Source organism: Eptatretus burgeri, chromosome 7 (assembly GCF_056783735.1).
Source record: "Eptatretus burgeri isolate ZD-2024b chromosome 7, Ebu_testis_v1, whole genome shotgun sequence".
Lineage (NCBI taxonomy): Eukaryota > Metazoa > Chordata > Myxini > Myxiniformes > Myxinidae > Eptatretus > Eptatretus burgeri.
The window spans coordinates 55926179-55950856 of record NC_140967.1 but is presented as its reverse complement, the minus strand read 5'-3'; the positions used below and the strand labels follow the sequence as shown (position 1 = coordinate 55950856).

Sequence of the window (24678 nt, the reverse complement as noted above, 5' to 3'; positions counted from 1 at the left end):
GCTGCCAAACGATGTGACCTATCAATTACAAATTAACAAACTTGTATTCCCTACTCATGTGCAATACGTGTGTGAAGTTTCCCCTTGATCAGATCAGCCGTTCTGGAGAAGAAGATGTTTGAAAGTTTAAGGGTAAATTCAAGATGGCTACCAAACCATGTGACCGATCAAGAAGAAATTAACAAACTTGAGAAAACACCACATGGGGAATATATGTGTAAAGTTTCGTCTCAATCTGTCTTGCCGTTCTGGAGAAGAAGATTTTTAAAATTTATTCATTTTCAATCCAAGATGGCTGCCGAACCATGTGACCTATAACATCATAAATTTATATTCAGCTTCCCATCGGGGACCCTAACAAGTGTGTGAAGTTTCGTATAAATCGGATAAGGTCAGTTTTTCTATCCAAGATGGCCGCCAAACCATGTGACTTGTGACGTCATAATTTTTACTATGATTGCAGACATCATGGAGGATGATTGTTGCAAATTTTTGCTTCGATTGGTTATGTGATTCCATAGAAAACAGTTTAATATTTTTCATTAATCCAACATGGCTGCCAAACCATGTGACCTATCAATTAGAAATTAACAAACTTATATTCCCTACTCGTGAGCAATACGTTTGTGAAGTTTCCCTTTGATCTGATGAGCCGTTCTGGAGAAGAATATGTTTGAAGGTTTAGGGTAAATTGAAGATGGCCGCCAAACCGTACGACCGATCAATAAGAAATGAACAAACTTGATAAATGACCTCATGGGGAATGTGTGTGTAAAGTTTCGCCTCAATCTGTTTAGCCGTTCTGGAGAAGAAGATAAAAAAAAAATTCCCAAAACAAGATGGCTGCCAAACCAAGTGACCTATGACGTCATAATATATTTTTTCTACGGTGAATTGTTGTGCAGATGAGGCTCAAGAAATTTCAGATTTTTCCGATGCAGCGTTGTACCTAACGAATTTTGACCGGCACACCTCTTGACCGATGACCTCACGAAAAATCACCCCTGTTCCCCTTGAGGAGCTTATTCAAATGTATGAAGCGAAAATTTTTTCCATCGCACCGTTTCAGAGATACAGAGGTCCAAAGTTTTTTGTTTTTTTTTCAAGATGGCGTCCGTCCGTACCATGTGACCTATGACGTCACAATTTCCAATTGAGTTTGCTATCAAAAAAGCTACATACTATGGTGAAAATTTCATGTCGATCGGACTTACCGTTCCTGAGAAAATTATTTTTAAAGCGAAAGAACCTGCAAATTGCCGGCGGAAAAAGAATACACAATAATAAACTAGAACTGCCACTTTATAACTGCTGGCAGTGATGACCGGGTACCCACACGTCCTCCTTTGATAAAACATGGGACTTTCTGCAGATGACAGTCACAAAGTTTGGCTTTGATCGGGTCAGTGGTTCCAGAGAAAAAGGATATTTAATATTGTTCTTGAATCAAACATGACTGCCAAACCATGTGACCTATCAATTAGAAATTAACAAACTTATATTCCCTACTCGTGGCCAATATGTTTGTGAAGTTTCCCCTTGATCTGACGAGCCGTTCTGGAGAAGAAGATGTTTGAAGGTTTAGGGTAAATTGAAGATGGCCGCCAAACCGTATGACCGATCAATAAGAAATGAACAAACTTGATAAATGACCTCATGGGGAATGTGTGTGTAAAGTTTCGCCTCAATCTGTTTAGCCGTTCTGGAGAAGAAGATTAAAAAAAAAAATTCCCAAAACAAGATGGCTGCCAAACCAAGTGACCTATGATGTCATAATATATTTTTTCTACGGTGAATTGTTGTGCAGATGAGGCTCAAGAAATTTCAGATTTTTCCGATGCAGCATTGTACCTAACGAATTTTGACCGGCACACCTCTTGACCGATGACCTCACGAAAAATCACCCCTGTTCCCCTTGAGGAGCTTATTCAAATGTATGAAGCGAAAAAACTTTCCATCGCACCGTTTCAGATACAGAGGTCCAAAGTTTTTCGTTTTTTTTCAAGATGGCGCCCGTACCACATGACCTGTGACATCACAATTACCAATTGAGTTTGCTATCAAAAAAGCGACATACTATGGTGAAAATTTCGTGTCGATCGGACTTACCGTTCCTGAGAAAATTATTTTTAAAGCGAAAGAACCTGCAAATTGCCGGCGGTAAAAGAATACATAATAATAAACTAGAACTGCCACTTTATAACTGCTGGCAGTGATGACCGGGTACCCACACATCCGCCTTTGATAAAACATGGGACTTTCTGCAGATGACAGTCACAAAGTTTGGCTTTGATCGGGTCAGTGGTTCCAGAGAAAACAATATTTAATATTGTTCTTGAATCAAACATGGCTGCCAAACCATGTGACCTATCAATTAGAAATTAACAAACTTATATTCCCTACTCGTGGCCAATACGTTTGTGAAGTTTCCCCTTCATCTGACGAGCCGTTCTGGAGAAGAAGATGTTTGAAGGTTTTGGGTAAATTCAAGATGGCTGCCAAACCGTATGACCGATCAATAAGAAATTAACAAACTTGATAAAGGACCTCATGGGGGATGTGTGTGTAAAGTTTCGCCTCAATCTGTTTAGCCGTTCTGGAGAAGAAGATTTTTTCAAAAAAAATTCCCAAAACAAGATGGCTGCCGAACCAAGTGACCTATGCCGTCATAATATATTTTTTCTACGGTCAATTGTTGTGCAGATGAGGCTCAAGAAATTTCAGATTTTTCCTTCGCAGCGTTGTACCTAACAAATTTTGACCGGCACACCTCTTGACCGATGACCTCACGAAAAATCACCCCTGTTCCCCTTGAGGAGCTTATTCAAATGTATGAAGCGAAAACATTTTTACCCTAGAAAGTTTCAGAGATACAGAGGTCCAAATTTTTTGGGTTTTTTCAAGATGGCGCCCGTACCACGTGACCTATGACGTCACAATTACCACTTAAGTTTGCTATCAAAAAAGATACATACTATGGTGAAAATTTCGTGTCGATCGGACTTACCGTTCCTGAGAAAATGATTTTTAAAGCGAAAGAACCCGCAAAATTGCCAGCGGAAAAATATTAATAATAAACTAGAACTGCCACTTTATAACTGCTGGCAGTGATGACCGGGTACCCAGTCCGTCCGCCTTTGATACAACATGGGACTTTCTGCAGATGACAGTCGCAAAGTTTCGCATTGAAAGGATAAGCGGTGCCAGAGAAAACATTATTTAATGGTGATACAAACACAGGCCTGCTTCGAGAGGGCGCGGAACAGACGAGTTACGAACCGGGCAGCACAAAGCGTTCAATTTCGTTATTACTGGCTTCCAGATTCAAATAATTAAATAATTCTGGCTCCCAAACCGCGTGACCGATCAGGTTGAAATTTTAAACTTTTGTTTAGCATGTCACCTCAATTATAAATCTGAAGTTTCGCATATATAGAGGCAGCAGTTCCAGAGTAAACATTAATTAATATTTATCCTTCAATCCAAGATGGCGGCCAAACCATGTGACTTGTGATGTCATAATTTGCAACACGTTTGCAAACACGATGGTGGATGATGACTGCAAATTTTCGCTTCTCCAGGTTAAGCAGTTCCAGAGAAAACATTATTTAATATTTTTCTTAAAACCAACATGGCTGCCAAACCCTGGGCCCGATCCCGTTGAAATTTCAAATCCTCATTCCGCATGAGCGTTCCACCATAAACTTGATGTTTCACATTTATTGAAGCAGTAGTTCACGAGTAAACATTAATTAATATTTTTCCTTCAATCCAATATGGCTGCCAAACGTTGCGTCGTACCTCAAAAGGGGGTGAGAACTTTTTATTCGTCATGGAGAGGCGGTCATAGTGGTCGAGTTTCGCCTGGATCTGTTCAGCCGTTTCAGAGAAAAAGACGTTTGAAGATATTGTTTTTCAATCCAAGATGGCTGACGAACCATGTGACCTATGACATCAGAAATTTATATTCTGCTTCCAACTGGGTATTGGAACACGTTTGTGAAGTTTCGTGTTAATCGGTAAAGGTGCGTTTTTCTATCCAAGATGGCCGCCAAACCATGTGACGTGTGATGTCATAATTTTTACCATGCGTGCATACACGATGGTAGACGATAATTACAAATTTTCGATTCGTTTGGTTCAGCGGTTCCAGAGAAAACATTATTTAATATTTTTCTTAAATCCAAGATGGCGGCCAAACCGTCTAACGTATCAATTCGAAATTAACAAACTTATATCGCCTACGTGTCCCGAATATAGTTCTGAAATCTCCGCTTCATCCGACCAGCGCTTCTGGAGAAGAAGATGTTTGAAGGTTTTAGGGTTTTTTCAAGATGGCCGCCGAACCATGTGACCGATCAAGAACAAATTAACAAACTTGAGAAAGGACCTCATGGGGAATATATGTGTGAAGTTTCGTCTTCATCTGTCTTGCCCTTCTGGAGAAGAAGATTTTTAAAATTTATTCATTTTCAATCCAAGATGGCTGCCGAACCTTGTGACCTATGATATCATAAATTTAAATTCTGCTTTCCATTGATGACCCGAACAAGTGTGTGAAGTTTCGTGTAAATCGGATAAAGTCTATTTTTCTATCCAAGATGGCCGCCAAACCATGTGACTTCTGAGGTAAAAATTTTTTACCATGTATGCAGACTTGAGGGAGGAAGGCACTTGCAAATTTTCGCTTTGATGGCTTATGAAATACCAGAGAAAACATTATTTAATATTTTTCTTAAATCCAACATGGCGGCCAAACCATGTGACCTATCACTTTGAAATTAACAAACTTGCATCGCATACATCTCACGAATATAGTTCTGAAATCTCGCCTTCATTGGACCAGCGCTTCTGGAGAAGAAGATGTTTGAAGGTTTTAAGGTTTTTTCAAGATGGCCGCCAAACCATGTGACGTATCAACAACAAATTAACAAACTTGAAAGAGGACCTCAGGGGGAATGTGCCGGTAAAGTTTCGCCTCAATCTGCACAGCCGTTCTGGAGAAGAAGATTTTTTTAAAAAAACACAAAAAAACAAGATGGCGGCCGAATTACGTCACTGATGACGTCAAAATATTTTTTTTCTACGATGAATTTTTGTGTAGATGAAGCTCAAGAAATTTCAAATTTTTGCCATGTGGCGTTCTACTTGACGAATTTTTACTGGGATACCTCTTCACTGATGACATCACGAAAAATCACACGTATACCCGAGAGGGAGCTTGTTCAAATGTATCAAGCGAAATTTTTTTACACTAGAAGGTTTCCGAGATACAGAGGTCCAAAGTTGATCTGTTTTTTCAAGATGGCGCCCGTATCACGTGACCTATGACGTCATAATTATCAATTATGTATGCTATCAAAAAAGATACATATCTGGTGAAAATTTTGTGTCGATTGGTCTTACCATTTCTGAGAAAATGGCATTTAAAGCGAAAAAAATTGGAAATTTTGCAAATTTACGGCGGAAGAAAAATAATAATAATAACTAGAACTGCCACTTTATAACTGCTGGCAGTGATGACCGGGTACCCAGACGTGTCGGCCTTTGATACAACATGGGACTTTCTGCAGATGACAGTCGCAAAGTTTCGCATTGAAAGGATAAGCGGTGCCAGAGAAAAACATTATTTAATAGTGATACAAACAGAGGCCTGCTTCGAGAGGGCGCGGAACAGACGAGTTCTGAACCGGGCAGCACAAAGCGTTCAATTTCGTTATTACTGGCTTCTAGATTCAAATAATTAAATAATTCTGGCTCCCAAAACCGCGTGACCGATCAGGTTGAAATTTTAAACTTTTGTTTCGCATGTCACCTGAATTATAAATGTGAAGTTTCGCATATACAGAGGAAGCGGTTCCAGAGTAAACATTAATTAATATTTATCCTTCAATCCAAGATGGCGGCCAAACCATGTGACTTCTGATGTCATAATTTTCACCACATGTGCAAACACAATTGTAGACGATAAGTGTAAATTTTCGTCGCTTAGGTTAAGCAGTTCCAGAGAAAACATTATTTAATATTTTTCTTAAAAACCAACATGGCTGCCAAACCCTGCGCCCGATCCCGTTGAAATTTCAAACCCTCATTCCGCATGACTGTTGCACCATAAAGGTGATGCTTCACATTTATTGATGCAGTAGTACCAGAGTAAACATTAATTAATATTTTTCCTTCAATCCAATATGGCTGCCAAACGTTGCGTCGTACCTCAAAAAGGGGGTTGGAACTTTTATTCGTCAAGGAGAGGCGTCATAGTGGTCGAGTTTCGCCTGGATCTGTTCAGCCGTTTCAGAGAAAAAGACGTTTGAAGATATTGTTTTTCAATCCAAGATGGCTGACGAACCATGTGACCTATGACATCAGAAATTTATATTCTGCTTCCAACTGGGTATTGGAACACGGTTGTGAAGTTTCGTGTTAATCGGTTAAGGTGCGTTTTTCTATCCAAGATGGCCGCTAAACCATGTGACGTGTGACGTCATAATTTTTATCATGCGTGCATAATGCCCTCTCGATGATAATTACAAATTTTCGATTCTGCTTGGTTAAGCTGTTCCAGAGAAAACATTATTTAATATTTTTCTTAAATCCAAGATGGCGGCCAAATCATGTGACTTATCAATTCGAAATTAACAAACTTATATCGCTCTTACTCTCCCGAATATAGTTCTGAAATCTCCCTTCAGTGGACCAGCGCTTCTGGAGAAGAAGATGTTTGAAGGTTTTAGGGTTTTTTTTCAAGATGGCCGCCAAACCATGTGACCGATCAAGAAGAAATTAACAAACTTGAGAAAGGATCTCATGGGGAATATATCTGTGAAGTTTCGTCTTAATCTGTCTTGCCCTTCTGGAGAAGAAGATTTTTAAAATTTATTCATTTTCAATCCAAGATGGCTGCCGAACCTTGTGACCTATGATATCATAAATTTAAATTCTGCTTTCCATCGTCGACCCGAACAAGTGTGTGAAGTTTCGTGAAAATCGGATAAGGTCTATTTTTCTATCCAAGATGGCCGCCAAACCATGTGACTTCTGAGGTAAAAATTTTTTACCATGTATGCAGACTTGAGGGAGGAAGGCAATTGCAAATTTTCGCTTCGATGGCTTATGAAATACCAGAGAAAAACATTATTTAATATTTTTCTTAAATCCAACATGGCGGCCAAACCATGTGACCTATCACTTTGAAATTAACAAACTTGCATCGCATACATGTCCCGAATATAGTTGTGAAATCTCGCCTTCATGGGACCAGCGCTTCTGGAGAAGAAGATGTTTGAAGGTTTTAGGGTTTTTTCAAGATGGCCGCCAAACCATGTGACGTATCAACAACAAATTAACAAACTTGAAAGAGGACATCAGGGGAATGTACCTGTAAAGTTTCGCCTTAATCTGTCCAGCCCTTCTGGAGAAGAAGATTTTTTTTAAAAACACTAAAAACAAGATGGCGGCCGAATTACGTCATCGATGACGTCAAGAAAACATTTTCCGCAGCAATTTTAGGCGTAGATGATGCTCAGAATTTTTCAGATTTTTCCTATATGGCGTCTCTACTTGACGAATTTTCACTGGAATATCGCTTCACCTATGACGTCACGAAAAATCACACGTGTTCCCTCTATAGGGAGCTTAGTAAATGTATCAAGCGAAAAAATTTTCCATTGCACGGTTTCCGAGATACAGATGTCCAAAGTTTATCGCTTTTTTCAAGATGGCGACCGTACCACGTGACCAATGACGTCATAATTATAACGTGATTGTGCTATCAAAAAAGATACATACTGTGGTGAAAATTTTGTGTCGATCGGACTTAGTATCCCAGAGAAAATGGTTTTTAAAGCGAAAAAGGGTGCAAAATGCCGGCGGAAAAAGAAAAATAATAATAATAACTAGAACTGCCACTTTATAACTGCTGGCAGTGATGACCGGGTACCCAGACGTGTCGGCCTTTGATACAACATGGGACTTTCTGCAGATGACAGTCGCAAAGTTTCGCATTGAAAGGATAAGCGGTGCCAGAGAAAACATTATTTAATAGTGATACAAACACAGGCCTGCTTCGAGAGGGCGCGGAACAGACGAGTTCTGAACCGGGCAGCACAAAGCGTTCAATTCTCAAGTTATTACTGGCTTCTAGATTCAAATAATTAAATAATTCTGGCTCCCAAACCGCGTGACCGATCAGGTTGAAATTTTAAACTTTTGTTTCGCATGTCACCTGAATTATAAATGTGAAGTTTCGCATATACAGAGGAAGCGGTTCCAGAGTAAACATTAATTAATATTTATCCTTCAATCCAAGATGGCGGCCAAACCATGTGACTTCTGGATGTCATAATTTTCACCACATGTGCAAACACAATTGTAGACGATAAAGTGCAAATTTTCGCTTCGCTAGGTTAAGCAGTTCCAGAGAAAACATTATTTAATATTTTTCTTAAAACCAACATGGCTGCCAAACCCTGCGCCCGATCCCGTTGAAATTTCAAACCCTCATTCCGCATGACTGTTGCACCATAAAGGTGATGCTTCACATTTATTGATGCAGTAGTACCAGAGTAAACATTAATTAATATTTTTCCTTCAATCCAATATGGCTGCCAAACGTTGCGTCGTACCTCAAAAGGGGGTTGGAACTTTTATTCGTCAAGGAGAGGCGGTGTCATAGTGGTCGAGTTTCGCCTGGATCTGTTCAGCCGTTTCAGAGAAAAAGACGTTTGAAGATATTGTTTTTCAATCCAAGATGGCTGACGAACCATGTGACCTATGACATCAGAAATTTATATTCTGCTTCCAACTGGGTATTGGAACACGGTTGTGAAGTTTCGTGTTAATCGGTTAAGGTGCGTTTCTATCCAAGATGGCCGCAAACCATGTGACGTGTGACGTCATAATTTTTATCATGCGTGCATAATGCCCTCTCGATGATAATTACAAATTTTCGATTCGTTTGGTTAAGCTGGTTCCAGAGAAAACATTATTTAATATTTTTCTTAAATCCAAGATGGCGGCCAAACCATGTGACTTATCAATTCGAAATTAACAAACTTATATCGCCTTACTCTCCCGAATATAGTTCTGAAATCTCCCTTCAGTGGACCAGCTTCTGGAGAAGAAGATGTTTGAAGGTTTTAGGGTTTTTCAAGATGGCCGCTAAAACCATGTGACCGATCAAGAAGAAATTAACAAACTTGAGAAAGGATCTCATGGGGAATATATCTGTGAAGTTTCGTCTTAATCTGTCTTGCCCTTCTGGAGAAGAAGATTTTTAAAATTTATTCATTTTCAATCCAAGATGGCTGCCGAACCTTGTGACCTATGTTATCATAAATTTAAATTCTGCTTTCCATCGTCGACCCGAACAAGTGTGTGAAGTTTCGTGAAAATCTGATAAGGTCTATTTTTCTATCCAAGATGGCCGCCAAAAACCATGTGACTTCTGGAGGTAAAAATTTTTTACCATGTATGCAGACTTGAGGGTGGAAGGCAATTGCAAATTTTCGCTTCGATGGCTTATGAAATGCCAGAGAAAACATTATTTAATATTTTTCTTAAATCCAACATGGCGGCCAAACCATGTGACCTATCACTTTGAAATTAACAAACTTGCATCGCATACATGTCCCGAATATAATTGTGAAATCTCGCCTTCATGGGACCAGCGCTTCTGGAGAAGAAGATGTTTGAAGGTTTTAGGGTTTTTTCAAGATGGCCGCCAAACCATGTGACGTATCAACAACAAATTAACAAACTTGAAAGAGGACATCAGGGGGAATGTACGTGTAAAGTTTCGCCTTAATCTGTCCAGCCCTTCTGGAGAAGAAGATTTTTTTTAAAAACACTAAAAACAAGATGGCGGCCGAATTACGTCATCGATGACGTCAAGAAAACATTTTCCGCAGCAATTTTAGGCGTAGATGATGCTCAGAATTTTTCAGATTTTTCCTATATGGCGTTCTACTTGACGAATTTTCACTGAATATCGCTTCACCTATGACGTCACGAAAAATCACACGTGTTCCCCATAGGGAGCGTAGTAATGTATCAAGCGAAAAAATTTTCCATTGCACGGTTTCCGAGATACAGATGTCCAAAGTTTATCGCTTTTTTCAAGATGGCGACCGTACCACGTGACCAATGACGTCATAATTATAACGTGATTGTGCTATCAAAAAAGATACATACTGTGGTGAAAATTTTGTGTCGATCGGACTTAGTATCCCAGAGAAAATGGTTTTTAAAGCGAAAAAGGGTGCAAAATGCCGGCGGAAAAAGAAAAATAATAATAATAATAATAAACAGAAGAAAAACAATAGGGTACCCTGTACTCACAGGGTACCCTAATAATAAACAGAAGAAAAACAATAGGGTACCCTGTACTCACAGGGTACCCTAACTAGAACTGCCACTTTATAACTGCTGGCAGTGATGACCGGGTACCCAGTCCGTCCGCCTTTGACACAACTGACACAACGTGAGACTTAAATCGTAGTCGCAAAGTTTCGCATTTATCGGATAAGCGGTGCCAGAGAAAACATTATTTAATGGTGATACAAACACAGGCCTGCTTCGAGACGGCGCGGAACAGACGAGTTACGAACCGGGCAGCACAAAGCGTTCAATTTCCTTATTACTGGCGACCAGATTCAAATAATTAAATAATTCTGGCTGCCAAACCACACGGCCGATCAGGTTGAAATTTTAAACTTTTGTTTCCCATGTAGCCTAAATTATAAATATGAAGTTTCGCATATATAGAAGTAGTGGTTCCAGAGTAAACATGAATTAATATTTATCCTTCAATCTAAGATGGCGGCCAAACCATGTGACTTGTGACCTCATAATTTTTACCATGTATGCAGATGTCATGGAGGATGACAGCCGCATATTTTCGCTTCGATAGGTTAAGCAGTTCCAGAGAAAACATTATTTAATATTTTTCTTAAATTCAACATGGCTGCCAAACCATGTGACCTATCAATTAGAAATTAACAAACTTGTATTCCCTACTCATGTGCAATAGGGGTGTGAAGTTTCCCCTTGATCAGATCAGGTGTTCTGGAGAAGAAGATGTTTGAATGTTTTAAGGTAAATTCAAGATGGCCGCCAAACAATGTGACCAATCAAGAACAAATTAACAAACTTGAGAAAGGACCTCATGGGGAATATATGTGTGAAGTTTCGGCTTAATCTGTCTTGCCTTTCTGGAGAAGAAGATTTTTAAAATTTATTCATTTTCAATCCAAGATGGCTGACGAACCATGTGACCTATGACATCAGAAATTTATATTCTGCTTCCAACTGGGTATTGGAACACGTTTGTAAAGTTTCGTGTTAATCGGTAAAGGTGCGTTTTTCTATCCAAGATGGCCGCCAAACCATGTGACGTGTGATGTCATAATTTTTACCATGCGTGCATACACGATGGTCGATGATAATTACAAATTTTCGATTCGTTTGGTTCAGCGGTTCCAGAGAAAACATTATTTAATATTTTTCTTAAATCCAAGATGGCGGCCAAACCGTCTAACGTATCAATTCGAAATTAACAAACTTATATCGCCTACGTGTCCCGAATATAGTTCTGAAATCTCCCCTTCATCCGACCAGCGCTTCTGGAGAAGAAGATGTTTGATGGTTTTAGGGTTTTTTCAAGATGGCCGCCGAACCATGTGACCGATCAAGAACAAATTAACAAACTTGAGAAAGGACCTCATGGGGAATATATGTGTGAACTTTCGTCTTCATCTGTCTTGCCCTTCTGGAGAAGAAGATTTTTAAAATTTATTCATTTTCAATCCAAGATGGCTGCCGAACCTTGTGACCTATGATATCATAAATTTAAAATCTGCTTTCCATCGTCGACCCGAACAAGTGTGTGAAGTTTCGTGTAAATCGGATAAAGTCTATTTTTCTATCCAAGATGGCCGCCAAACCATGTGACTTCTGAGGTAAAAATTTTTTACCATGTATGCAGACTTGAGGGAGGAAGGCACTTGCAAATTTTCGCTTTGATGGCTTATGAAATGCCAGAGAAAACATTATTTAATATTTTTCTTAAATCCAACATGGCGGCCAAACCATGTGACCTATCACTTTGAAATTAACAAACTTGCATCGCATACATGTCACGAATATAGTTCTGAAATCTCGCCTTCATTGGACCAGCGCTTCTGGAGAAGAAGATGTTTGAAGGTTTTAAGGTTTTTTCAAGATGGCCGCCAAACCATGTGACGTATCAACAACAAATTAACAAACTTGAAAGAGGACCTCAGGGGGAATGTGCCTGTAAAGTTTCGCCTCAATCTGCACAGCCGTTCTGGAGAAGAAGATTTTTTTTAAAAAAACACAAAAAAACAAGATGGCGGCCGAATTACGTCACTGATGACGTCAAAATATTTTTTTTCTACGATGAATTTTTGTGTAGATGATGCTCAAGAAATTTCAAATTTTTGCCATGTGGCGTTCTACTTGACGAATTTTTACTGGGATACCTCTTCACTGATGACGTCACGAAAAATCACACGTATACCCGAGAGGGAGCTTGTTCAAATGTATCAAGCGAAATTTTTTTACACTAGAAGGTTTCCGAGATACAGAGGTCCAAAGTTGATCTGTTTTTTCAAGATGGCGCCCGTATCACGTGACCTATGACGTCATAATTATCAATTATGTATGCTATCAAAAAAGATACATATTTGGTGAAAATTTTGTGTCGATTGGTCTTACCATTTCTGAGAAAATGGCATTTAAAGCGAAAAAAACTGGAAATTTTGCAAATTTACGGCGGAAGAATAATAATAATAATAATGCGTAATAATAAACAGAAGAAAAACAATAGGGTACCCTGTACTCACAGGGTACCCTAATAATAATAATAAACAGAAGAAAAACAATAGGTTATCCAGTCCATTTGACTGGATACCCTAAAAATAAAAAATAAGGAAATAAACAAAAGAAAAACAATAGGGTTCCCTGTCAGAAAGACAGGGTACCCTAACTAGAACTGCCACTTTATAACTGCTGGCAGTGATGACCGGGTACCCGGACCTCCGCTTTTGATACGACGTGAGACTTAAATGATGGTCGCAAAGTTTCACGTCGATAAGATAAGTGGTTCCAGAGAAAACTATATTTAATATTGTTCTTGAATCCAACATGGCTGCCAAACCATGTGACCTATCAATTAGAAATGAACAAACTTCTATTCCCTACTCGTGTGCAATACGTATGTGAAGTTTCCCCTTCATCTGACTGGCCGTTCTGGAGAAGATGTTTGAAGGATTTAGGGTAAATTCAACATGGCCGCCAAACCGTATGACCGATCAATAAGAAATTAACGAACTTGATAAAGGACCTCATGTAGAATGTGTGTGTAAAGTTTCGCCTCAATCTGTTTAGCCGTTCTGGAGAAGAAGATTTTTAAAATTTATTAATTTTCAATCCAAGATGGCTGACGAACCATATGACTTGTGACATCATAACTTCACATCCTGCCTCCTATCCCGTAGTGGAATACGTGTGTGAAGTTTCGTGTCAATCGGATAAGATGCGTTTTTCCCTCCAAGATGGCCGCCAAACCCTGTGACTTGTGACGTCATAATTTTTACTATGAATGCAGACATCATGGAGGATGATAGTTGCAAATTTTTGCTTCGATAGGTTATGTGATTCCAGAGAAAACATTATTTAATATTTTTCATGAACTTGATAAAGGACCTCATGTAGAATATGTGTGTAAAGTTTCGCCTCAATCTGTTTAGCCGTTCTGGAGAAGAAGATTAAAAAAAAAAATCCCAAAACAATATGGCTGCCGAACAGAGTGACCTATGACGTCATAATATATTTTTTCTACGGTCAATTGTTGTGCAGATGAGGCTCAAGAAATTTCAGATTTTTCCGATGCAGCCTTGTACCTAAGGAATTTTGACCGGCACACCTCTTGACCGATGACCTCACGAAAAATCACCCCTGTTCCCCTTGAGGAGCTTATTCAAATTTATGAAGCGAAAACATTTTTACCCTCGAAAGTTTCAGAGATGCAGACGTCCAAAGTTTATCGGATTTTTCAAGATGGCGCCCGTACCACGTGACCTATGACGTCACAATTACCACGAAAGTTTGCTATCAAAAATGATACATACTATGGTGAAAATTTCGTGTCGATCTGACTTACCGTTCCTGAGAAAATGATTTTTAAAGCAAAAGAACCCGCAAATTGCCGGCGGAAAAAGAATAAATAAGAAATAATAAAAAATAAGGAAATAAACAGAAGAAAAACAATAGGGTTCCCTGTCAGAATGACAGGGTACACTAATTATGGTTCCCGGAGGGAGGAAATAAGTGTTTAGTCTTGTTGGTGCACGCTTTTTGAAGAACAAGCCCAAAGTTTTTAATTGAGCTTGGCCGGGATTCAAACCCGGCACCCGAAGCAAGAATCATACCCCTAGACCATGACTAAGCCATATTTGTCAATTTTTGTTTGAACATAAATATTCACTTTTTTATCACCCACATTTGTAATCTGTGGCAGATCTATTACAATGAACTTTACCATTCAATTATGACCTCCAGCAAAGAAAAAATAAAGAGTTCATTTTTACTTATGGATGCTGTTTCATTGGAAAATTAATACATTTATTTTCATTATGAGGCAGAATTTCAAGTGAATTGGCTATTACTGGAAACCATAAGCGATCTCTGATTGTAGCCCTCCAGTTGTTTAAGTTTAGTCCAAACAGAAAGTAGGTTTCCTTTATCAGAGTAGCAATACATTGGGGATTTCGTTATTTTTAAATGTTTTGAAAAGAAAACTTTTTGAAAGTAAATGCGTTTAACAATCTCACTTCAGAAAATAATTGCATTTGCTTAAAAGAAGACATTTTATTAACGAAACATGATGCACATCCAGCCGACAAATGTGTCTCTTGGCCAAAAGCTCAGGTCTGACTTTTCAGCCACAGAGTGGTCTTCAATCATAGTTGAAGAGCACTGTGTGGTTGAAATATTGTGCATGATCATTTGGCCACGTGACATTGATCTGCTGAAGGTGCCTTTTGTTTCCAACCTCATGTTTTTGCGGTATAATTTAGTACAAACCAGAACCAACATTGTTTATGCTTTGTGACCTTTGCATTTATACAAGTGTAAATTTATTTTATAGCTCTTTGTAGTGTGGAATGTAACTACCTCAATAGCTGTGCAGCCTTGGCATGGTAGCCTGCCAAGTGCCATAAAGTACCTTATTATTCTTGATGTGCTTTACCCCAGCTTTTAAAAAGTTAAGATGCTTAGGTGATGACGTCTGGGTTTTGCTACTATTTGTGCATAATTTAATGGCATGATTACTCATCAATTTAAATCTTTGACTTCGAGTCGAGGAAAAGCAATACCATTGGTAATGTGTTCACTTGTACTCTTGCAGAATTGTATAAATTGGCACAATGAGAAAATGCAAATGTTTTATGGTTGTATTTTGCAAATTGACTTGCAGATGGTGATTTTGTTTTGCTGCTCTGTAACTTAAATTTTGGATACGGTTGATTCTTCTGTCATTTCATAAAATAATTTTGTTTATGCAGTTATAAGATTAGGTGTGTGTGCGTCTGTGTGTGCGCGCGCGCGTGTGTGTGTGTGTGTGTGTGTGTGTGTGTGTGTGTGTGTGTGTGTGTGTGTGTGTGTGTGTGTGTGTGTGTGTGTGTGTGTGTGTGTGTGTGTGTGTGTGTGTGTGTGTGTGTGTGTGTGTATGCATGCTTGTACTTTTGTCACAATGCCGAAAAGCTTCTTAATTCCATGCAGTCTTGAAATAAATTGCCCTCGAGTCACTTCTGTGGCTCTTAATTTTACAATGAATTAAGTTTTACGAGCACAGTACCCACCCGACAGGCAATCTTGTTCCAAGCATGCAATACGTTCTTCTGATGCATACCTTTATTTGGGCGGTGTATATGCAACTGACAACTCTGTATAGGCAAGAAAAAAATAACTCAGGTTACGTGCATGAAGCAGAAAAATACCAACTGCTCATAATTCAAAACACCTCACTGCACTGAAAAACGTGGGGACAGGAATGCTGGACTGTAAAGGGTCGGGATTTGTAATACCCTCCCCACCTGGAAGCAGTGCTGCATGATATACATTGACGTTGAAAATTCCCCCACCCCCAAGACCACCGGAAAATATAAAAACACCCCAATACATTATTTGGGGTCATGCTGATCCTATTTAGCAAGTCTGGATGTAATCGGGCCAGAACCATAGGAGTGGTGCGACAAACAAGCAAACACACAACCTATACCGCAAAAACATGATGTTGGAAACAAAAGGCACCTTCAGCAGGTCAGGTCAGGTTATATCTGTGACCTGCTACAGGTACCATGTAAACCTGTACTCACCTGTTCCATGGTCGGGTTGTCGGCGACTAAACCGTCTCCCCCACCAGGTTTTTTGGTGAGGAGGGTGTTTGGATATGGACACCCAGCAGGATTAAAAACAAAACCTGTCAAAGGAAGGAGGAGCTCCTTGTGAGCCAACGGCCATCCATATCTAATGCCCAACTGTGTCTGCAGACGTCCTGTTGCGGTTGGGTTACTTTTTATTCGGAGGTTGGTGGCAGGATTTGCACTCCGGCCACCATAAAACCCTTCATTCCGCAAAACACAAAAACGCAAAAAAATCTGAAAACCCACTCCGTGGGAGTACCTCCTGTGCAGCTTCCCTTCGCAGGGCAGCTCACCGGATGATGGGATTGGGGCAAAGCCTTCGGGACCCCCAATCTTTGAAAGGAGGGAAACCACGGGGTAACATCCCTGGGTCAGATTGCGGGAGAGTGTGTCGGAGTGGTGCTGAGGTGTCGTCCACCAGACGGCGGTCTCCTTGGGTTAACCTGAGGCGGTCCGTTCGGGAGGGTGTCTGGAATGTCCTATCCCTAAGAGAGGATGATCACCTGTCTATGTTATCATCTGAGCTCAAGCGTTTGGACATCGGTATTGCAGCACTCTCTGAGGTTCGGAGACCGGATTGCGGCGAGATCATGGTGGGTGGTTACACCTACTATTGGTCTGGTCGCTCTGATGGTTACCATACTCAAATAGTTGCTGTAGCTGTGTCCAATAAGTTGACCCCAATGATAATTGAGGTAACACCGGTCAACGAGCATATTATGAGACTATGGATTCGTCACTCATTAGGTGTCATTTCCCTGGTCTCTGTCTATGCTCCGACTGAGGTGAGTGACCTCACTGTGAAGGACACATTCTACGCCACGCTCGAGTCTGTGGTTGATCAGTGCCCCAGACGAGATGCACTTCTAGTCTTGGGGGATTTCAATGCATCGACTGGAACTGATAGGGATGGTTATGAGACATGTGTTGGTCCCCATGGGTCTGGAACTATGAACCAGAATAGCACTAAGTTCCTTGACTTTGCAAGAAGTCATGGACTTTGGGTGGCTGGTTCATGGTTTCAGCGCCCACAAGCTCATCACTGGACTTGGTATTCCAACGCTGGCGGTGTCGCAAAGGAGATTGACCATGCCCTCGTTGACGGTCGCTGGAGGATGATCCAGAACTGCATGGTCTACCGAAGTGCTCAGTTCCTCAATACTGACCACCGGCTTGTTGTAGTAACTCTAAAGCTGCACCTTAAATCCTGGAGAATGGTACCATCCCAGCCTAGGCTGGATGTTGGCAAGCTCAAGGATGACAGAGTAGCTGAGGAGTTTGCAAACAGGCTGAGTGGACACTTGGGGGGTCTGGGTGCTTTGGGGGGTCCTGAAGAGTTGTGGAGTGCCTTCAAGACCACCGTCCTTGATGTTGCCAGTGGATGTCTTGGAACTCACCATAGGGCAAAGAAGAATTTTGTCTCTCAAGGGACACTGGATACCATTGACCAGAGTCGCAGGGCCAGGCTGAATGGCAGACCTGAGCTGTTCAGGGAGCTGAGGCATAAAACTGTACGTGCACTAAGGGTGGACAAGGAGGCCTATGTGCGAGGAATCCGTGAGGGGGTAGAGCATCACCTGTGGACAGGTGATTCTCGTCCCACTTACAGGGGAATTCGCGCATTGCGTTCATCCAAGCCCATCCCTCAGAACACTGCAGTTAGAGCAGAGAGTGGTACGCTCTTGACAGAGGAGTCTGAAGTGAAGGCCCGCTGGACAGGTTACTTTGAGCGGTTGTACCAGGCTGATCCCCCAGCTGTCGAGTTGGACGTCAAGGGTGTTACAATGCCTGTTGCTGACCCTCCAATCAACTTGGTCCACCTTCGCTTGTGGAAACACGGGTTGCGGTGAACCTGTTGAAACGGGGTAAAGCTCAAGGGATCTGTGGCATCCATGCTGAACTTCTCAAGGCTGGTAGAAATGCTGCACTCGTGTCGTTGCATGCAGTTTTATGCTCTGCCTGGAACACAGGCATCATCCCAACTGATTGGAAGAGGGGCCTTGTTGTCCCTCTCTGGAAAGGGAAGGGTGATCGCCAAGACTGCAACAACTACTGAGGGGTGACGCTGCTCCCTTTCTTTGCTTTTCTCGGATAATTCTTGATAGGGTTCACCACCATCTGCTTGAGCACCAGCGTCCAGAGCAGTCAGGCTTTACACCAAAGAGGTCAATGATTGACGGTATCCTTGCCCTTCGTGTCCTCACCGAACGCAGACGAGAGTTTCGGCAGGGGCTGCTTGCAGCCTATTTTGATCTCTGTAAAGCGTTCGATTCAGTGAATTGGGATGCCCTCTGGAGGATTTTGGTCTTCATGGGGTGCCACCAAAACTGATCGATCTGATGTCTGAACTCTACTCTGGTACTGAGAGTGCTGTGAAGTGTGGTGGTACCATCTCTGACTTATTTCCAGTTGTTACTGGAGTTCGTCAGGGGTGTGTACTGGCCCCCACACTTTTCAGCACTTGTATGGACTGGATTCTAGGGAGGATGTCAGAAAGATCAAGCTACGGTGCATCGTTTAGGAATGTCAAGATCTTGGACCTTGATCTCGCAGATGATGCAGTCATCTTTGCGGAGACTTTAGATATCCTTTTGGGGGCCCTCGAGGTGCTGAATGAGGAGTCGGAGCCACTGGGATTACAGGTTTCTTGGGTCAAAACTAAGATCCAGGCTTTCAATGACATCTTGGATGCTGCTGTCCTGTCTGTGTCTGTGGTGAGGATGTTGAGGTCGTGGAGAGATTCACTTACCTTGGCAGTGATATTTATGTCTCTGCTGGCAGTGAGTCAGAGGTCAATAGATGTCTGGGTCGGGCCTAGGGAGTCATGGATTCACCGGATCATGGGGTGTGGCACTGCCGGTACCTGTGCGGGAGGACGAAAGTCCGAATCTTCAGGTCCTTGGTGCTTCCAGTCTTGCTCTATGGATGCGAGACTTGGACTCTGACCAAGGATCTGAGACGGAGACTTAATTCCTTTGGTTCCAGGTCTCTTCGGAGAATTCTTGGCTATCGCTGGTCAGATTGTGTGTCCAACGAGCGGTTGCTGAGAGAGACTCGGATGAGATTTGTTACCTGCATGCTCCGTGAGCGTCAGTTGCGGCTGTATGGACATGTGGCTCGTTTTCCTGATGCTGATCCTGCTCACCAGATTCTCTCAGCGAGGGAGTCTCCTGAGTGGAGGAGGCCAATGGACCGACCACATGCCTCGTGGTTGCAGCAGGTTGACCAGCATCTCAAGGAGATAGATGGGGATGGGCCTGGCATCTGCCTGGGGGAAGGCCAGACGGAGGCCCCTGGAGTACCGGCGGAAAGTGGACGCATCGACGCGCTGTTCTGGCACATGCTCCCATACCTGACCTGACACAACCTAACACTGGTCTGTGAATTGTGTTAAGGATGATCCCTAATAACGAATTTTTAGAGTAGTACAGTGGAGCTTACACTGATTTTTCACTCCCTTTCAGTTTATTGTGTCACCAAAGCTTGAAAGGATATTATTATTTACCAAGAATATAGTTCCTATTGTCATCCATTGGTTTCGCTTTGGCATTGCATTACAGTCGAAGCATTCTTTTGTTGGAATTCACTTTTATTCATCATAACAAACAAAGTAGACATTCAGGTACTTTTTGCAGTTTCCTATTGCTAAGGCTACTAACCATTACTTTCTCATTTTTTTGTGTCATTGATATAAATTATACTCGTGAACCTTTAACCTTGTTCACCATTCATTGTTTCATTTGTCTTCCCATGTTGCTTATGCACTCTGCATTACACTTTACTTGTGTTTATAGGAGGTTGCACGAGAGACTATTCGAAATGCTCTGGCCACATTACCACAGGGAGGCCCGGAGAGGACAGTACGGTTAAACTCTGTTGCAAGTGGTATTGCTGAGGAGGATTTGCGTGCCATTTTGTCTGGCCCCACACTACCTCCAACTTTACTGTTACCCAAAGTGGACACGGTGGAGGAGATCCGATGGGTGAGATGTGTAATGGACGTGGTAAAGTGAATCGGTGAGGTTGTAAACTAGCTAACCGTATTCATTTTGATCATTGCCTAAGGAAAGTAGGGCGGTTTTTAGATTATATAGAGGCTCGTGATTTATTTGTTGAGGATTACTTTTTGTGATGCACAGTTTGCAGATCAATTCTCAACCTTAATGAAAGGCCGAAGTCTTCCTGTTCCCATGAACCTCATCACATATGTTGAGAGTGCCATGGGCCTGCTTAACTTCCAGGTAATGTGTATTGTGTGCAATTCATCATTGCTTTTCCTGTTTGCAGCAGTTCATGGCATGTATGCATGTTACTCCGTACTAATGAATGGCAAACAAAAGAGTGCCACGGGCAATAAAATGAAGTCTTATGAAGTGTTGGTCACGCATCGACTTCTGGGAGTTTCCTTTCTCCACTTGTATTCAGGTTTTGTAGCTTTTTCTGACCTCTTCAATTTGAGTCATTTTTGTAAATTTTCATTCTAAAATGATTACTTGAGGATGTTAACTTGCAAGAAGTTAAAGTGGTTTAATAGGACTTGATTCCTTGCTTGAACTGCGTACTTCAAACACTGCAAGCTTCTTGCTTCTTTTTTTTCAGCAAGCCTAAAGTTTTTTTTTATTAATATCAAAAGTGACATGAGATTTACATTTGTTTGAAGGTGCGTGGAAATATAATCATCTTTCTTGATGAACATGTTCTGTGACTTTTCCTTCGTGCTTTTAAGTTTCTCCAACACTTATTCAAAACATTTTAGCTCTTTTTGTACATGCAATCACAGTTTTTGTTTGTGAGAACAGGGAGTAGGGACAAATATGGACAGAAGGGGTTGGGTGAGTTTAGGAGAGGTGGATTATGAATTGTGAAGGAGGAAGTGGAGGGATCGAGAATAATGAATAATTTGTGGAGCATATGGAAACTAGAATGGCACTCGGTAGAGCGCGTAACTCCGCCAGGCTGAACTGTTTATGTTTTGTATCGCACTGATAGACTGGATCTGGATCCAGACCTGAACCAAAATCTAATCGGCTTCATATTGTCACCTAACCAATTCATCTACCATGTTTCATCTGAATCCATCCACAACTGTTTGAAATATCATGCTATATATTGTTTTTCACCCCATTTCTCAATAGTGAAGAATCAGTTTAAAAATAAAAATAAAAATTCCCGGATCCGGATCTTCACCAAAATATAATCAAATTGGCCTTGTCACACACCAAAACTGTCCACCAAATATCGTTTGAATCTGCCCACAATCTTTTGAAATACCCTGTTCACCGACAAACAGACAGACAGACATGGGTGAAAACATAACCTCCGTCCACCTTTGGTGGTGGAAGTAAAGAAGGGGTGGGGGAGGGATGGTGATCCATGCTCTATCATTTTAGGTGATCTATCCTTTAAGGTGGCCAGGTGAGGGTGATGAGTGTTTAAATTCCACCATTTCGCATGTTCAATGCTCTGTAAAATATCCATGGCTCCTTTTATATAAAAAAATTGTCTGGTGATGTTTGCAATCCTTAGCTTAATTCATTCTACACTTAATTTTTTAGACATTATGTTGGCAGACAGACACATGACAAGACAATCAGGTGGACTAGTGTCATCTCCACTCAATAACTATTTGGACATTATTCCAACTCCATTTGTTTTGTTTTGTTTCTCTTCATTGTGGAATTCATGCACAACCAACACATTGTTACCTCCACCACTGAAGGTGAAGGAGGTTGTTTTCACCCTTTCTGTCTGTGTACAGGATATCTCAAAAAGTTGTGGACGGATCCAGATGAAATTTTGTGGACAGGTTCGGTGTGTGACAAGGACGAACTGATTCGATTTTAGTGAAGATTCGGATCCGGATCCGACTACGAGAATTTTTTAAGTGATTCTTCACTATTGAGAGATATGGCCAAAACCGAGAAATAGCAAGATATCTAAAAAAGTTGTTTACGAATTCCGCTGAAACTTGGTGGACATGTTCGGTGTATGACAAGGAAGAATTGTTTAGATTTTGGTGAAGATCTGGATCCAGATCTGACTACTAGAATTTTAAAAATGATTCTTCATCATTAAGAGACAGGGCCAAAACGATATATAGCATGATATCTCAAAAAGTTGTGGACGGATTTGGACAAAACTTGGTGGACAGGATGTGTGTGTTGCAAAGACGAATTGATTCGATTTTGGTAAAGATCTGGATCTGGATACAAGAATTATTGAATTTTTACAGTGATTCTTCACCATTGAGATATAGGGCCCAAACAATACAGTACTGGATGGCATGATATTGCAAAAATGTATTGGGCCCGATATGTTCTCGTGGATCAGGCATTACGTGGTGGAGGTATATACTCTCCCGAGTGCCCTTCTCGTTTTATGTGTATTTACAGTATACAGGCTTCATAAAAATTCAAATGGAGCAAATTAACTTTGAAAAGTAATGCTTGTGTGTAGTGGCTCATTTTGAAATTCCAAATCAAATCCTGTATTGGTTCTGTGGGGGTTTGTGTTTCAAAATATATTGTGTGCAAAGTAATTTGTGAAGCAATTTTTTGATAAAGTGGGTAAAGTTTCCACTGTTGCTATCCTATGATATTTGCATATATTCTCCGCACACCAATTTAAGAAGACAAATCGATGCCTTACCATTATTTCTCGGAATGACAACTCATTTATTTATTTTGGTTGTGTAAAGGAAATCCCTTTAAAAATGGTATGGGCTGCTTCCCTGCTTGACGCTCAGCATTTAAAAGGATAGAGCACGGGCAAACAATGCTGGGAAGGCAATGGCAAACCACCTTGTATAACCCTTGCCAAGAAACTGCTTCAGCAGCTAAAATGTTCTGTAAAGAGTATGGCACGTCAAAATAGAAAAATAAAGGAAACCCACTTTGTGATAAAACTTTGTGGGATTTGGGGGGGGGTGGGGGGAGGCAGGAATAAGTTTATTGATTAGATATAATAAGGAAAAGGACGTCACTCTGGGAACACCACTCAAAATGGAGAGTGTAAGTGTACATAGAACCAGAGCATGTGATTTAACTTTGTAAAGTTGGTATAATATGTAAAAAAAAAACATAGGGGCAATACCCCTGGGTGCTCAACTGGTGGTGGCTGGCTAAGATAACCAGGGAACCACTGGTAGGCATGGATGACCCACAAAATATGTAATTGAGAAGAAAGTAAATACCTGTGGATGTTTTTTTTAATGCTGTGAACAAACCTTGGTACATCATGGGTGATAAAGGTTGTGGTCAAGTTTTATCGAAATTGTTAATGTGGTTTCAGAAAAGAAAGCAAATACATATTTTGGGGGGCAACCCCCATGTAGATTCCCTTCGACCCCAATTTTTTGTAATGTCGTAAACAAAGTTTAGTACATCACGGGTGATGAAGGCAGTGGTCAAGTTTCATCGGAATTATATGTGTACTTTCTGAAAAGAAGACAAAGCCTCTTTTGGTGGACACCCCCCCTGTAAACCCCCTTCAACCCCAATTTTTAGCAGCGTCTCGCGTAGCGAACGCTGCTCATAGAGAGCTCGGTGTTGTTCTTCTTCTTCTTCTTCTCTTCTTCTTCTTCTTCTTGTTCTTCTTCTTGTGAAGACAAAACCTTAACCTCTAGGACTCGGCTCTTGTATATACAAGATCCGGATCTCCTTAAATACTAAGCACATGTACACATCCTCGCATTGACGGTGCCTTTTGAGAGTGTCTATCATGAACTTTTAAATATTTCCGGACATTTTCTTTAAAGTTTCGAAAAGTTCACGTTATTATTTAAAAATTATTCCATTTATCGTATTGTAATTTCGTAAATACACTAGTTATTTCTTAAATACACTATATATCGTAAATACGTAAATACATTATGACGGGTCTCGCTATTGGCTTAATCAAGGCATGTGACGAAATATCGGAAGTTGTTGTTGTTGGTTTTTTGTTTGTTTTTAGCCGACAAAACCTTTAGGATGCTGCTCTTGGACACATTTGTCCTTGTTTTTATTGTCATGAACAGACTTGGTACGTCACGGGTGATGAAGGTTGTGGTCAAGTTTCATCAATATTGTACATGTACTTTCGGAGAAAAAAGTAAATACATATTTTGGGGTACAACCCCCCCTGCACCCCGTTAGGGCCCGATTTTTCCAATGTGACGAATATTTTTTCTAATATGATTTTTATGTCGTTGATATCTCCCATGATGAAACTGAGCTTTTTGGTCTCTCAC

At 40.9% G+C, this 24678-nt stretch overlaps 1 protein-coding gene and 1 long non-coding RNA gene across 5 annotated transcripts in view; one reads left to right on the top strand and one right to left on the bottom strand.

Annotated features, from left to right (window-relative positions):
* CLYBL (citramalyl-CoA lyase) overlaps positions 1 to 24678 on the top strand; it is a 136319-nt gene that overhangs the window by 53171 nt on the left and 58470 nt on the right. For all 3 annotated transcript variants that reach the window (XM_085888551.1, XM_085888552.1, XM_085888553.1), the window contains 2 exons: positions 20243 to 20431; positions 20588 to 20689. In XM_085888551.1, coding sequence (XP_085744677.1) covers positions 20243 to 20431; positions 20588 to 20689 — 291 coding nt within the window. The remainder of the gene's footprint in view (positions 1 to 20242; positions 20432 to 20587; positions 20690 to 24678) is intronic.
* The window catches only part of LOC147023300 (uncharacterized), a 91663-nt gene that overhangs the window by 33798 nt on the left and 33187 nt on the right, over positions 1 to 24678 (bottom strand). The window lies entirely within an intron of this gene.